The sequence below is a fragment of the Callionymus lyra genome, chromosome 2 (assembly GCF_982586985.1).
Source record: "Callionymus lyra chromosome 2, fCalLyr1.hap1.1, whole genome shotgun sequence".
Lineage (NCBI taxonomy): Eukaryota > Metazoa > Chordata > Actinopteri > Syngnathiformes > Callionymidae > Callionymus > Callionymus lyra.
Window position 1 is genome coordinate 36,391,177 of NC_141819.1, and position 16,669 is coordinate 36,407,845.

Below are 16,669 nucleotides of genomic sequence, written 5' to 3' on the forward strand. Positions count from 1 at the left end.
GGCGAAGATCTTCACTAAAACAGACAAAAAATGGGAGCCGACACACAAGTGTTGCATGCTATTTTTGTTCCCTGTATATATGTGATATTGAGGAGTAAATGATAGAAACGACATTTGATTAAAAGAAAGTCGATCAAAAGTATTTTGTCAAAAGAAGATGCTTTTTTCAGTTGAAGTTGATAGTGAAGGTGCAAAGACTGTGTCACACAAAACAAAAGAAGGTTTTCCTGTTAAAGACATGACTTCATATGATCAAAATAATCAAGATGTTTAACCACGACGTTTTTATTATTTAAAATGTATAGCAAGAAAAGTTGAATCAAAATAAACTCTATATATTTATAAAGTCATCTGTTATATATAACAGAATATATACACTATTTATCAATTATATAGAAACCTGTTTAAAAATACAACTAATAAATAAATAGATGAATACAATATATAGTATATAAAAGGCTTCTCTCTGGCTCACAGCTCTCCCTAAGTGAGGTGGAGGCTTTTCAGCTCAGGTACTCCTAGGAGCTCCAGAATCCAGTATCTCGACCGGAGAGGAACATCTACTCCAGTATGGAGGGGTCTCCAGTTTGTATCGAGCACAGATGTTCCTGTACACAATAGTGGCTGCTTGGTTTTGACCATTGCATGTACGCATTTCCTACCAGGACCCTGTTGTTAGGTTCTATCTTAGGGCCGTCTTTTAAATAGCCATCAGTAAGTCAACAGCTTCAGCTCTATGTTGGTGCTTCATCTAATGCAGGGGTTTCTATTCCCATGACGGTTCCTCCAGTTCCTTCTCTGTCAGTTTAAGTTTCCATTTCTCTCTTTGCGCTTGATGGAGTCTACTGACTCTTTTAAGAAACATCTTAAGACGTTTCTATTTGTTCAGGCTTTTCCTTGAATTTCTCAAACTCCTGTGTTGTTCTCAGTATTATCTTGATCTTTAAAGTATGTACTTTTTTGAGTATTGTTTTGATTGTTTAAGCGCTTTGTGACCCTGGTCTCGAAAAGCGCTATATAAATAAATATTACTTACTTACTTACTTACATTGTCACTAAGTGCTTCATTTATTTGGGGGCCATCTTCCTGATGTAGTCATGGAGCTTAGATGTTTCGTCTTGGATTGTGGCTCTGACGTGCACTTACCCAGGCTTCCTCCTTTGCTCTTCTTGTATAGTCAGGATTTCGCTCCAAACATAGTCCAGAAACTGCACTGGTAAAAATAACAAACAACTCCTTACAGCAGCTGACTCATACCTTTTCACCATTTCCATTCTCCTTGACCTCCTTAACCTCCTTTGATACCATCTCTCACCCAATTCTATTAGAACATTTGGCTAGCACTGGGGTCCCAGGCACTGCTTAAGCATGCTTCATGTCTTATCTCACTGACAGAAAACAGGTCAAAAACATCAAATCAGCCCCACCCCCACTATGCCATGGAGTACTCCAAGGGTCATGGTTGGGTCCACTTCTTTTTCTAATTTACACTCTTCCCCTTGGCAATATTTTTTGTCACTTTGGCATTCAGTTTCATTGCTACGCTGATGACACTCAACTTTACAACATGGATGGATGGCTGGATGGCTGGATGGATGGATGGATGGATGGATGGATGGATGGATGGATGGATGGATGGATGGATGGATGGATGGATGGATGGATGGATGGATGGATGGATGGATGGATGGATGGATGGATGGATGGATGGATGGATGGATGGATGGATGGATGGATGGATGGATGGATGGATGGATGGATGGATGGATGGATGGATGGATGGATGGATGGATGGATGGATGGATGGATGGATGGATGGATGGATGGATGGATGGATGGATGGATGGATGGATGGATGGATGGATGGATGGATGGATGGATGGATGGATGGATGATGGATGGATGGATGGATGGAAGCAGCATCCGACAGAAAGAAGTTCACCATGATAATGTTGCACGATTGTTGGAAGGTGCTAAATTCGTGATAGTTGTCTCACTTAGAGAAAGTTGCGGTGGCAAGCGACTTCATGAACACACTTTTCAATTCATTCAGATCTGGAAAATCACTGGCTGTGGTCGCTTAGTGTTGGTTTGCTCTGATTCATGCCCCCAGGGATTTGTGGTAAGTTCAAAGTCAAGAACAACACAGGATTTTCCTGCTTTCACGTAATTCTGTGTTTTCACAGGGAAAAAGCAGCACTGTTGTCATTGCATGACACGTGGAGGGAACTGTGCAACTAATGCTGGTGTCAGGGTTCAGGAGACTCTGAGCACGCGTGGAAGCTGCGACAGAGATTCCAGATGTGGACTTGAAATCATACATGGATTCTGGGAAGACGCTGAAAATGAGGCATACCTTGTGGAATTTTTAATTTCTCTGGTCTAGACTCTGCTGAGGAGGAGAAAGAAAAATACCAGCTATCATGTAGCCGTGCATCACTTCTTCCTATACGCACACATGAATCAGAGGATAAACATGCGGCAGAGAGGAGGTGAAGAACGACAGACTTGTGAAGAAACGTAGAGACAAGAAAAGATGTTTCATATCTGGAGCAGGAAACTTGGATCTAGAAAACTAAATCACTCTCACTCTCCAACCACTGTGTAGTTGCATAACTTGCATAACTGTCAAACACACACACATGCACGTGCACACACACTTATAGACACACACATGCACGTGCACACACATACACACACTTATAGACACACACATGCACGTGCACACACACATACAGACACACACTGCAAGGCTGACATTCAATGAGGGTCGTAATATAAAAGAAAGTCCACAAGTTTTCCATGACACTATCAATAAAACATGCTTTTTTAAATGATGTAGTTTTTAGTTATTATTTATTCAGTTTCACTGTTTGATTATTAACTCTGGACTAACAAGATCTGTTTATTTGATTAATTGTATAACAATGCATTTATAATGTTTTAAATTAAAGCAAAAATATGTTAAAAAAAATTGAATATATGCAAATTATTTGATTATTTGAGATTCATTATTTATTTAACATATATATATATATATGTTGGTAATATTTGTTTTTAAATTCAATTCTGCATTAATTTGCATGTAATTGTTATGTGCAATCATTCTTTATTATTTCATTTATCAATCATAGAAGGCTTTAATCTATTAAATATATTTAACTGAGAAGATTCTTAATACAAACTTTAGGCAAACATTGGTCACCTGAGTTTCCCGGATACTAAGGGTCACCCATTGATCAAATTTCCGTCTGTGTTTTCGCATCATGTCTCGCATCATGTAGATTTGAGTCATTTTCCCAAATCCAATGCATCTGGATTTGGTCCTGGACTTTACAGTCAGCAGTTATGTAAGAGCATCGGAGCAGCCAGAGGACCTGGTCCACACATATTCCACATTCCACTTGTAAAAACACTGAAACGAACAGAGCTCAGTGAGTCAATGCACTTGTTTATTATAGTATCTCTGACTCCCAGTCGCCATGACGATACCTGATGGTGGTCCAAACCGCAACCTGATTCCAAACTATTACACATTGTTTGTCCTACTTTTGTTTGGACTCTCTTATGTTGAGGATACGTTCACTATCTTGGTATTCGGCCAAAGTTAGATCACGTTGCGTCGGCCATCTTGATAGTTGTAGCTATAGTTGACAAGATTTCATTGTTACTTTTCGCGGGTAATTTCATCTTATTAGCCTCGCTAGCCTCCAGCTGTAGCATGTTCCTTCAGATGCTAACCTAGCCGGGAGGAGACCACGGGTTTTTAGTGATGTTTTGAGTGAGTTTTAAAACAATTTCAGTCATTAGAAAAAAGAAGTAGAGAAACTTCAATTGTGCGTACAAGACATACAGAGAACACCCTGCTAAATTGATGTTAATCATTTATTCTGAAACTTGCAAATATGAATGAAGGAAGTTGATAAAAAAGTAGGTTTGCTTTTGCTAAAAGAAGAAAACTTGTAACGTCTATGATGAGGTTAAGTTGAGAGTGATGGTGCAAAGATTACATCACACTAAAGACAATTAAAAGAGGGTTTTGACTCATATTTCCTGTGAAAGAAAGGAAACTTGTGAACTGGTCATATGATTAAAAAAAAACAAAAAGTTTAACCATGACTGTTTTATTATTTATTTTACACCTAGAAAACAAACTTTACTTAATAAGTTCATAAACAAGCTCGTTTGAAACATAGGACACACAAAGAAGAGAAACAAACCAAAAAAAAGAAAAAGAATTCAGTCAGCAAGGATCCTACAACTAAGATTCTAGATACTAATAAAAAAAAAAGAAGTAATAGCGTCATTTAAACAAACTCAAAGGGGTCAGAAGATTCTTGCGGTTATTAACCATATAATAGTTCTGTGACAATATGAAACACACAATATATCCTAAAATTTAATGATTTCACCATATTTTTTATTATATTTTTAATGCCTACGTTCAACAAATTAGATGATGGTCAGGATTAAAAAAGAATAGAATACATAAATACATAACATAATGATGATAAAAAAAAATTGTAGATGTTGAATTTCCCCAGTTATATAAATAAATTAACTGAATATTGGTCAATTTGTTGATATATTAAATACATTTAAAATAAATTATTGACTTTTAATTTAATTAACTTAACTTGAAGTACAAGGGAAGATTTTCATTTAATATATGTTAATGTTACTCGTTTCGTTGTATTCCATTATAGTAAACAAACGATTTAAATAACCAACTCCAAAATCCAAATGAGTTTTATTACACAAACACTAATTCACTAAAATCATTCCCCAATTTTCTAAAGTAAGTGTAAAATAATCTTTAAAATCTGTTTTTACGGTTTCTTTTGGTAGTATCTTATGTGATGCCGCCCTCTAGTGGTTATTGCTTGGTGCAGAACCTAAGCTGCTGTTTTATGTTGTGGCCGTTAGAGGGCAGCAGTCAGGAAGTGGAAACGATAACATCCCGTGGTCAGGAGAGAAAAAGGAGAAGAAGTCGGGAAGCTGCTGTCTGTCAGTGACAGAGAGAAAAAGGCCGGAATATTGTTTCTGCTCGACGCTCTCAGTTCTCCTCGAACCTCTGGAAAAATGGCCAAGAACACCGTGTCGGCGCGCTTCAGACGCGTGGACGTGGACGAGTACGACGAGAACAAGTTCGTGGATGAGGAGGACGGAGCGGAGAACCAGCTGGGTCCGGACGAGGCGGAGGTGGACTCCCTGATCAGACAATATCCTTCAGTTTTAACTCGAACCGCGTCTTTAGTTCCATCTAAACGTTAAAATGTTTCGATTCTGTTGAGCGACTGTCAGGCAGGCCAGTCTGGACCTGCCTGACAGTCACATTCCAGGGATAACTGCTCCAGGCGAACGCTCGGCGGCTCTTGTATTTACCATATAACTATTTGTCTTTAAAAAGCTTTAATATTCAGTTTAATATTCCTGTTATTTACATTTTAAGCTCTTTAAACTGGACGTGTATTTCTTGTTATGTTCCGTGTTATCCAGTCGTCGGTTTTTGACACTTTTGCACCTTATATGGCAACAAACCACGTACTTCCTCATTGAAGTGCAGTTTCCTCCCATCCAGGAAAACTGCACTCTCAGCGAGTGACTTTACATCTGGAACTAATACATTTTACTTCATTTATTAGTATATTTCAATCAAGTGTTGGGCGAAATATCCATTTTATCTTCGTCAAATAACTACTTCTGTCAATGTATTTGAAAAAATACCACTTTCTGCGCAGCATCTGTGACGAAAACAATTGACTTATTGTTTTAAATTTAAATATTGTTGGGTTGTTTTTAAATGATTAAATGAATTAGTTATACAATAATTGAATTACGTAATTTATTCAATAATATTATATTGAGGGGAACATTTGTTGTGTGATAATAGAATACAAAAAATAAATATTTTCTAAATTTATTTGATACTCCAATATCAATAATATAATTAAAAGATAAGATTAAATGTTTATTTTATATATATAAATATATATATATATATAAATATATATATATATATATATATATATATATATATATATATATATAGCCTTAATGTTTTGCATTTGTCAGTAAGAATCTTCTTGTTGTTGCATCCTTAACCACCTGTGCACAGGCAACCTGATGGAGGCGCTACAAGCAGTTCTGAAGAACCCTCCAATCAACACTAAGAACCAGAACGTTAAGGTGAGTGTTCATAGTAAACATTCAAGTTTTCTGGAGCAGATAAGTTATGACTGAGCTTCGGAACCACTTGTTAAAGCAGCGTTATGGAAGATTAAACATGTATGTTTCTAGCTCCCCCACTGTTGAAATAGGGTAATTGCAACAGTCTGAATAGTCGTTAAAAATTGAAATAGCTCGACCCATAAAACATCTCGGAGAGAAAAACTGTATCAGTTTTCTTTTCCCGTAAGTTTCAAAGGGTTTCCTCAGTACTTCTGCCTTTTATGGAACCGATTGCAACCGCCGTCTCCGATGAACTAATGTAAAGCAGTTAAGTGATCACATGGTGATCAGTTGGGATGCATCTGTTCATTTTGCATAGTCTAGAGCAGTGTTAATAATTAGGGGTGTCTATTATAAGTATCATGATACAGGGACGACCATACCATATATAGTTATACTGTATTAACAAGTATATATTTGTAGTATTGACCGAGTACTTGACTCTGGTGTTGCACAAGTTAAGTAAGCTTGACGATGTCGGAACTACTTTCAATTGTTTTGGGACCAAAATATTTCCAAATATCACATTTAAGTCGCTGGAGTCGACTGTATCCTCTCGTCCTCAGTCATCGCCGGCTTCTCACAGGATTTCTTTGTTCCTTCAGACACGGAGAAATTAATGCTGCCGGAATTTTCATTTTATTTTAAAAATACGTTATTGAATAAACAGCCCCCCCCCCAAAAAAAAAGAATACAGTGCTGATGAAAACCGAAACGGTTTGATGAAAAGTAACATCATCTTAGATATTATGAGAAAAAGTCTCGCAGCTTTCAATCAAGTCCTTCTGTGGCCTGTGGTGTCTCAGGAGCGAGCCGAGGGTCTGGTGCTGAAGGTCCTCAGCGCCTTCAAGAGCAGCGACATCGAGAAAGGCGTCCAGTCTCTGGACAAGAACGGCGTGGACCTGCTGATGAAATATATCTACAAAGGTTTCGAGAGGCCGTCGGAGAACAGCAGCGCCGTCCTGCTGCAGTGGCACGAGAAGGTGAGTCCAGGTTTTGTTCTCGAGTCGACAAACGTTCTCACTGATGAAAACTCATCTCTCTCTCAGGCTCTGGCGGCAGGTGGAGTCGGGAGCATCGTTCGCGTGCTAACGGCGAGGAAGACGGTCTAACCCACCACCAGGGAGCGCTCTCAGGCACAACATGATGACAAATGGACTTTCACGGATATGGTCTTTTTTTTCGAAGGGTCGAGCAGCTGATCCGACTCCCGCCTCTCGCCTCGCTGCTGCTGGTCACTTCCTTTCCTCAGTCATTCCTTCTGTCCCTGTACCTGCAGGTCATGTGACCTACTTGAGCCCACTTTAGGTTAATCACCCATAATGCATCTCTTTCGGAGCTGTGAGTCATGTGACTGCTGGTACGCCTTAAGACAATTCACTCATACAAACATGCAAGGATTAATTCTGTGTTAAACTGAAAAGTAATCCCGGATTATAATCCATATTCAGCGACTCACTCACAGTTGATTTAATTTTAAAACAGCAACAACATGGTTATGATATAAATATTCAGATTTAGATTTAATATCTTTGAGACTTTATTCTGCAAGTTTTGTACGTTATATTTCTTTAATTGAGACGTTTGATCTGGTTCATTGTTTCACAGTTTAAATCTAACCGAAAACTGGAACAGCGACTGGATTAGTTCCTTTTTTTAAACATGAACCTAAAGGCAAAGTTGTGTTTAAACTTTGCTGCTTAACTAAAAAAAAAAATGTGGTGGTCGTCATAGTTCACGTTAAAAAGGTGTGATGTTCAGGTTCTGAAGGGTGTTTTGGTCGTCAGTGGAACCAAACTGGTGTGAAAACTGCCTTATAAAGACTCCTTTTATGTTTGTGCTTTTTTTTCACGTAAAATAAAAGTTGTGAATGCTGACGGAAAATATTCTCTCTCGAGTTTTATTTTACTTTTTATTTTACGTATTTTAAACCAAATTAAAATGCTCTGTATATATTTAAATAGTAACTAAAAATAATTGTTACACATGTATATTTAAACATTCAAAATAAATTCTTCATTAAAATAATGATTCAATTTCAGATGTGGATTTTTAAAACAATTTAATCTCCCAACAAATGAGTGAAATATTTATACATGTGTAACAATCTTTTGTATTAAAATAATAAATAATGATTACAATTCAGATTCCCTATCGACAACAAAAATAACTTGAAATGTATTTTATTACTCAATTCAAAAATCATATTTAAATTATTCAAACATTTAAATTCGTGATTAAAGTAATTAAATTTCCGACATTAAAGAAATGTTTTAAATTTCAAAAATATATATGTTGAAATATCCATGTAATTTAACCTATAAAAAATAAAAGCTGAAAGAGGAAATGTCAGACATGGACACTGTGTTCATGACACTTTTATTACAAATGAGATAAGAAAGTGTGAGCAGGAACAACACTGTATGTACAAGTCGTCAAAATTAAAGTACATCTTCGTAACGTCTGGACAGAAACAACAAGTGAACACTGGTGAAGATTAAACAAGTTAAAATGCAGGAATGGCCTGTTTACACTCTCAGGTTTTTTCCCAATAAGTTAAAGACAATAATAGGTGGATGAAGAACAATAGAAGGTTCAAATGTAAATCCAGCTCCACGTTATTCAGGTTTAGTTGAGTCAGTGAAGGCAACACTAGCCGTTGACCTTTTTCTGCTTTACTTTTCAACCAATGAATTGAATATTTAATCAACATTTAAACACAATGTCTTTTAATGTTGGATTTAAGAAAAAAATCTCATTCTGAGCTGATTGTGATAAATGCTGCGTTCAAAGTCCTGGGACATTTCAGTGAGCATAGATAAGAAACTTAAAGTTCAGAATAAAATTCGTCCGTGACGCTGATGAAGGCTCAAGCTTCTTATGGATATAAGGAGTGTAGAATGTACGAGGTCAGCGAACGCACCACGGTGGAGTGAGTCGACTTAAAAAGCATGATTCAGTCTCGTGTGGTTCAGACAAATAAATATCGATTGTCCGGATAATGTGAGGAGCTGTTGTCACACACCGACACACACTCACTCACACAAGTCTGTACTCCTGGCTGTGTGTGTGTGGTCAGTAGGGGTAGGCGGAGACGGCGATGTAGACGATGAAGGTGGTCTGGTACTCGATGCCGCCGTCCTGGCTGTAGGAGAGCGCTCGCACCTTCATGCGGTACGTGCGCGGCTCCCGCAGCGGCACCATGGTGAACAGCACCCCCTTCAGGTTCTCGTCGCGCAGCGCGAAGGGCAGCGTGACGTCCTCGTCCACCGCCAGGAAGGTGGTGCGCGGGTGCATGACCCCGTCCTGCGTGTACGCCACCAGGCGGATCAGGTCCTGGTTGGCGGCGATGCCGAAGGGCAGCGACAGCAGCTTGTACTCCAGGGCGTACGGACTGAGGGCGCACTCAAGGTCGTTGGGCGGACAGTTTTTCAGACAAAATCTGAAACACAAGAATCAAGTTTGGAAATATTCAGCAACACTTTTTCACCTCGGATTTGTTCACATTTGTACCATTAAAATACATCTACGCTAGTCAGGCACTCAGTGATCGCAGAGCTCTGCCAAGCAGCTCACCCACCATAACACCTCACAGTCATGTTATCAATGGAATTCCTTGCTTTAGCATTTGAAAGGTTGTTGAAGGCTCAGAGGAACTTGCTCACACAACACACACAGTAGACACATGCACACAATCCTGACAAATCCTTCAAAAGAATGTTGGATACAGATGGTAACCAGGACATAATATTTGGTATTGAGCAGTTTTAATCAGAAACAATTTATTAAATAAAAATTAAAGTTGCTTCAATCGAAATAAGTATTTGAAACACTTTTGTTTGTTTTAAGAAACTTGTTGTGTTTCGGCCATATTATGGGACATTTTTGCAATAATTTAAAATTGTAAAATTCCCAAATAAATTACTTCAATCAAAGAAAAAAAAAGCTGAATTGAGTGTATTTATTAAAACGTATTATTCTTAAAATAAATTGTGAATTTTTTTTTCACTTCAATAAAAAAAGATTTTTTTAAATTGAAAATATGTTTATGTTATTATATTATTTTTGATTGGAAATATTTGTAATAACAAATTATTTTTACATTTTTAAAGAGTTTTGTTTTAAAAACATGTTTTTAAGTGAAGCAACTTTGTTTTAATTGAAAATATATCTTTGATTGACACACATTTTTTGACTGAATAATAAAACTACCTTCATCGTAATCTACAGTAAAGTGAAAACTTTCCTAAGATGCTATTATTTGGTTCCTGTGTGGACAGAGAGGAGAAGAAAGAAGTTCTCAGTGATGTAAGTGAGTCAACAGTCATGTACCCGGTGGCGGCGTCTCTCTGGTAGTTTGGTGGACACGGCGTGTCGATGCACTGGAAGCTTCCTCTCATGTTGAAGCACATTCTGTTGGCTCCACACTGGATGTTCTGCTCCAGACACTCGTCCACGTCTGCGAACCAGAACCATCAAGAAGTGAGACTTGTTTCTGGAGAATGTTGAAGGTCGTCGTCTCACCTTGGCAGGTCTTGCCGTTGAGCATCAGGACGTATCCTGGAGGACAGAGACAGCGGAAGCTTCCCGGTGTGTTCATGCACTCGTGCTGACACGAGTCTCTCAGCTCACACTCGTTGACGTCTGGACACACAGAGACCAACATCAACTCACACAAGTCTACTTCCATCTGTTCTCCCTCAGTGGTCCACGTGTTGAGAGGCAAACCTGGTTCTTCAGTGACATATTGAACTCACTTATATCCATTTTCAAAAGTTGAATTTTATATAATATTCTCAAAATGAATTTTGATCCTAATTCCATTAATTCAAATTTTTATTTATTTTTATAAACTATTGGATTATGCATTTTTTTTATTTACAGTCCTTTAAATTCAATATAAGAATGTTGGTATAAAAGGCAAAGGCTATGAAGAATAACTGAAGTATTTTTAATTAATGGATTCAAAATATCAAACCTGTGTGTAAAAATGTGTACAAATTAATTCATTTTGAATATATATATGAAAAAATAATATTATTTTATATTATTATTAGAAGAAACTGCTGATGTCATCAACACAGATAAAAGTAAGGTGTCATAGATGGATTTTTTTACATCAAACATTTACATTAATGTATATAATTAGTTCAATACTCATACGGTCACTCATATATTGAGTCATTTGTTTTTTTATTTAGTATTTCACTGTTCTCTCTCCTCCCTTCCAGCCCCTCATAGCAGGAGTTCTCACTAAGTCTGGTTCTACTTGAGGTTTCTGTCTGTTAAAAGCTATTGTTTTCCTCGTCACTGTCGCTCTTTTGTTTTTATTTTCTCTTATATATTAAAGTTGTTAAGTGTTAAGGGGCTATGATTTGACCTTAATACAATTGAATTATTTATCATCCATCATGGATGATGACAGTCATCCTCTAAATACTGTCATCAGTGAGCAGAGAAACAGATGGAGCACGCATGCTCCTCCCATGATGCAACACTAATAGAGTCAGGGACTCATTTATTCCTAAGGCTATTAAATTGTACAATTCTGAGTTTGGGGGCAGGAGTGGAGTGAAAATATGATTCAATTCCATGTTAATCTTTGTATCCTTTTTCTTTGATCTATGTTCTTTATCTTAAGACTTAGATTGTCTGATCTTGCACTTTCTTTTTATTGCATCTTGTTCTTGTTTTATGAATCTATCATCTGTGTTGATGTGTGCTGGAAAAACCATTTCCCGAAGAAGACCTCCAGTGGCGGGCTGAAGAATTGCACCCTAATTTGAGAACCATGCTTTGGAAATTGTTGGCCTTACAGTCAGGAGAAGTGGGGGAGGAGATGTCTGGGATGATCTTCTGGGGTTCTAGTCTGACATGCAGGTTGTTAAAGAGGTTCAAAAGATCATCAAGTGTGCTGATCTCTGATGAACGCCAGTACGAGAAATTAAACTTCATAAAAGCTACTCCTGCGTCAGCAGCCCCTCCATATTTACCCAGACACTCTCCATCCCTGGACTCAAACCCTTCCCGACAAGCCGCCTGCCTCTCAGCCTCCCTGCGGCTCCTCTGCTGCCCCCTGGTGTTGTAGGAGTGAAAGCTGTGCGAGGCCAGGTTGTGGTAGAGTCTCTGGTAGCCCTGATCGGGAGACGACGACTGCGACGTCCTGTAGCCGTACGAGTAGCTCTCGTAGCTCGGCAGCCGCTCCAGGCCGGCGCAGGACTTGCCGTCGCCCAGCAGGTGGCGCCCCGGCGGGCAGGTGCACTTAAAGCTGCCCGGCGTGTTGATGCACTGGTGGGCGCACGGTTGCCGCTCGCACTCATTTATGTCTGAACTCGTCACAAAGACAAGACCAGCACCAAGAATGAAGAAGAGGAAGAGGAGGAGGAAGAGAGGGAGACCGTTAACCTGCTGCACAACAATACATTCTAACCCCGGACTCACAGCAAAAAACGACGAGTAAGAAAATAAACCAATACGCTTTCTTTCTCATAAGTTCCGCCCATTGAGCGAGAGCACTAAAATATGTATTGAACCTGTCAGCTGTCAATCAAAACAGCTGAAATGCTGTTTTAAGTGTCGAGACAGATGCTGAACATGCTGGTTATGAATATAAAGCGTGTGTCGTCTGCAAAGAGTGTTTATTTTTGTAAATCCAGTGGATGCGTGGAGATTTGTTTCTTTATTATCGAATCTGAAAAATGTAGCTTGAATTCAAATATTTATTTTTAAATAAAAATGTAGTTTTTAAAAAAAAAAAAAAAAAATCATTTGAGTTAAATAAAAAGCTTTTTCAGTTTTATAATAAACACATTTTCATTTTTAATTCAATTAAAAAAACAACTTTAAAAGGTTTTTAATTAAATAAAACCAAAATATGTTTTACTTCAATAAAAAATGTCTGCACCTTTTCTTTTTTTTCACTTAAATGAAAGAAACAGACTTAAAAAACTCTATTAAAATAAAAATAAAATGTTATTTGATTGAATTAATAAGACATAAATGTCATACATATCACACAAAAAAATTACTTGATTTCAATGAAAAAAAAAGGTCCAATTGTTTTGTTTTTTTTACAATATATTATATAATTCATTAACATTTAAAAACATGTCCCTGCCTGAATGATCTCAACAATGTAACTGCACAATAAGGTGCCTGTGCTTTGTGTGTGAGTCCCTCTGTTTGATTTGTATTTGTTTTATTTCAAAACAGGGCTGTTGGTGTGAGTCCGGGGTAGGACAGAGTTGTATTGAACGACGACCACAGTTGTCACATTGTTACCTAACAAGCCGTCACAAAGCATCGGGGGGAGCCAGGGTCACAAGAGAGGAAAGGTGGAAAAGAGGTGCTGGTCTTTTTCTCCTGACAACACAACGTTCTCTGCTGCTGAGGTTAGTGAGCGTGTTAGTGCGGCAGCTACAGGTGTGATGTGGAGGAGCAGCAGGTGAGAAGCAGAGAAGCAGCAGCAGCTCAAATATTAGACTTTCAACTAGTTCCACCGGATCTTAATTCAACAGGCGCTGTGCAGGTCGGACCAGTTCCTGAGTACGTACCGAGACACGGGCGGCCGACTCCCTGCGAGCGGTGGCCTCGTGGACACGTGCAGTGGTAGCTCCCCCTGGTGTTCTCGCAGATCTGGTTGTAGCGACACTGGTGCGTGCCGTCTCTGCACTCGTCTATGTCTGAGGAGGACAGAGAGTCAGAGTCCGTCCCGAGGTCAGGAGGATCTGGACCGCAGACCTTGACAGGTCCCGTTGGCGCTCTTGGTCATTCCCCCGGGGCAGAGGTCGATGCAGGTGTAGCCTCCGCGCGTGTTCTTGCATTGTTGGTCGGAGCGACACACTCGCTGCCTGCACTCGTTGATGTCTGTCACAGGTTCACGACATTTCACTTCTGTTCAAAAGATGCTTCATGAGTGTCTCACCGATGCAGCGCCTGCTTCTGAGCTGGAAGCCTGGCTCACAGGCACAGCGGTAGCTTCCAACCGTGTTCAGGCAGTGCTGGTGACACGGACTGGACTCCTGACACTCGTTGATGTCTTTGATGGGACATAAATAAAAGACAAAGTTAGGTGGATACATAAACATATATGATATAAAGTTGTACCTGTGCAACTGAGACCATCAGCTGTCCTCCTGAAGCCCCGCCCACATCTCATGACACAGCGGTACGAGCCAATAGTGTTCTCACACTCCTGACCACCATGACACACGCTTGCACCGAGAGAACACTCGTCGATATCTGATGAACACACACGTTAACACACTTTTACCAGACTGTTAGTGAATGTGAGGGTGTGTGTATGTGTCTGTGTGTGTGTTTCGGTTTGTGTATAGATGTGAGTGCATTTGTGTTTTGTGTATATCTATGCGAGTTTGTGGGTTTTGGTGAGGGTGTGTATTTGTGTCTGTGTTTGCATGTTTGAGTTTTTACACAAGTATGTAAGAGTTTGTGTATTTTTGTGTGTCTGTGCATGTCAGTTCAAAAGCATTGGCGTGTGACTGTGTGCATGTGTGTTTTTCTGTGCATGCATGTGTCTGTTTGTATGTATGTTGTATGTTGTTGTGTGTACATGAGCGTTTAGAGGTGTAAAGTGCATAGGTGTGAGTTTGTGTTCATAAGTGTGTATGTGTTTGTGTGTGTGTGTATATATTCAAGTTCACAAGTGTTTGTGTGTGTGAGTCTGAATGTGAATGCGCATGCTTTTGTGTGTGTGCATGAGCATGTATGGGTGTGTGTGTGTGTGTGCATAAGTGTGTGTGTATCTTTTCATGTGTGTACATAAGAATGTGTGTGTGTGTGTGTGTTTGTGCATGTATGTGCATGGGTGTTCAGTAGTTTGTGTGTACAGTATGTGTGTTTATATGTGTGTCTATCTTAAATGTGTTTCTTGGTATGGGTGCGCATGTGTGTTGATGTATGTGTTAACTTGCGTAGGTGTGTTCATGTGTGTGGTCATAAGTGTGTTTGCATGAGTGTGTGTGTGTGTGTGCATGAGTGTGTGTGCGTGAGTGTGTGTGTGTTACCCTGGCATGTGCGTCCATCAGCTGAGATGGTCAGGCCTCTGGGGCAGGAGCAGTAGTAGGTGCCCACGACGTTGTGGCAGTCGTGCGAGCAGGGGTTTCCAACCTTACACTCGTTCTCATCTATGACAGAAACACACACACATGTCACGTTTGCTTGTGATTTGTGGAACATTACGAAGTAAGTGAACATTACCAGCACAAAAGGGTCCAGCAGAGACCAGAGTGAAGCCGTGAGGACACTGATTACTGCGTTCACCTGAGAATACACCAGTCAATGAACAACACAGTACTTTTAACGCTTATTTTTAAGTATTTTTTAAATAATTTAATTCAATCATTTCTATATTGAAATGTTGAATTTGTTTGCTTTTTAAAAAATGAATGAAAACAAATACAAAATGATTATACCCACATTCTTATATTGATTCAATAAGGCTACAAATATTTAAAAAAAAGAAAAAATGTATTTATGAATTAGTGAATTAAAAAAAGAAACCATTTCTGTTGGTACTATTATACCAACATTCTTACAAAAGGCCGTGAAAAATAAAATATTGAATCTAGAAAATATATATATTAAAATAATATGTACACATTTTTAAATTAAAATTAAAATGAAACCTCTCAAAATACTAATAATTGAATTGAATTATTTAAAAAATAAATAATTCAATTACCTCACCTTAACCCTGAAATAACACAAGGGTTCAAAAACAACAACATCAAGAAAGAAAATCAATGTTAAACTCAACATTCAATCTTCTGATGCCACTGATAAACTTCCATAACTTGTCCTCGTACCTTTGGTGATACTGGCTCGGATGGTGTACTCGAGCATCTCCTCTAGAGGGTGATAGTGAGCACTGATGGCGGTGGCGTGCAGAGTCTGCACCAGGAAGGGCATCTTCCCTCGGGACACGTCGTAGGAGATGGTGTGATTCCAGGAGTAGGGAACGCTCTCCCGGTCGATGCTGAACATGCGAGTGGACTGAGCGTAGACCTGACCAGGCCCGGTCTGGATGTAGTCCTCGGTGTAGTCCTTTATGCCGATGTCGGCGTGCGAGGGCAGCTGCAGGACGTGTCCGTTGACGACGATGTCCAGTAACAAAGCTCCATCTGAGTCCAGGCCTCGAGCCACGTGAGTCATCCTCAGGATCTCTCCTGAAGAGCAACACAAGCAGGTGCATCAAAGTGAAGCCCAAGGACCACACAATGACCTTTGACTTTTTTCAAGGTCACTATAAAACTCATCATGTGGTTTCAACACATTTAGTTCATTTTGTGCTTATTTATATTAGTCCATTTGAAGATGTCACTTTAAAAAGATTTGTTTCAGGTTTTATTTATTTTCTCATTTTATGTTGTATATATTTACATATAAGCCATTTTAAATATATAACCTCATGGCATA

General features: G+C 39.0%; 2 protein-coding genes across 4 annotated transcripts in view; one reads left to right on the forward strand and one right to left on the reverse strand.

The window, feature by feature from the left end:
• Positions 1 to 4,952: 4,952 nt before the first annotated feature.
• Positions 4,953 to 8,116, forward strand: arpc5b (actin related protein 2/3 complex, subunit 5B). Of its 2 annotated transcripts, none has more exons than XM_087784931.1 (4): positions 4,953 to 5,212; positions 6,107 to 6,190; positions 7,039 to 7,215; positions 7,282 to 8,116. In XM_087784931.1, the coding sequence occupies exons 1-4, from the start codon at positions 5,084 to 5,086 to the stop codon at positions 7,342 to 7,344; spliced, it is 453 nt and encodes a 150-aa protein (XP_087641057.1). In that variant the 5' UTR covers positions 4,953 to 5,083; the 3' UTR covers positions 7,345 to 8,116. The 2 variants fall into 2 exon arrangements, with proteins under 2 accessions (XP_087641057.1, XP_087641056.1); XM_087784930.1 differs by having other exon boundaries at positions 4,956 to 5,223; positions 6,118 to 6,190.
• A 477-nt stretch (positions 8,117 to 8,593) lies between these two features.
• The window catches only part of hmcn1 (hemicentin 1), a 74,429-nt gene continuing 66,353 nt past the window's right edge, over positions 8,594 to 16,669 (reverse strand). The window contains exons 96-106 of one of the 2 annotated variants that reach the window (XM_087784932.1): positions 16,060 to 16,419; positions 15,452 to 15,514; positions 15,259 to 15,378; positions 14,339 to 14,473; positions 14,157 to 14,270; positions 13,973 to 14,098; positions 13,786 to 13,914; positions 12,226 to 12,558; positions 10,757 to 10,876; positions 10,565 to 10,691; positions 8,594 to 9,674 (exon numbers count right to left, since the gene is read on the reverse strand). In XM_087784932.1, coding sequence (XP_087641058.1) covers positions 9,308 to 9,674; positions 10,565 to 10,691; positions 10,757 to 10,876; positions 12,226 to 12,558; positions 13,786 to 13,914; positions 13,973 to 14,098; positions 14,157 to 14,270; positions 14,339 to 14,473; positions 15,259 to 15,378; positions 15,452 to 15,514; positions 16,060 to 16,419 — 1,994 coding nt within the window. In that variant the 3' untranslated portion in view covers positions 8,594 to 9,307. The remainder of the gene's footprint in view (positions 9,675 to 10,564; positions 10,692 to 10,756; positions 10,877 to 12,225; positions 12,559 to 13,785; positions 13,915 to 13,972; positions 14,099 to 14,156; positions 14,271 to 14,338; positions 14,474 to 15,258; positions 15,379 to 15,451; positions 15,515 to 16,059; positions 16,420 to 16,669) is intronic. The other variant, XM_087784933.1, reaches the window with a different exon arrangement.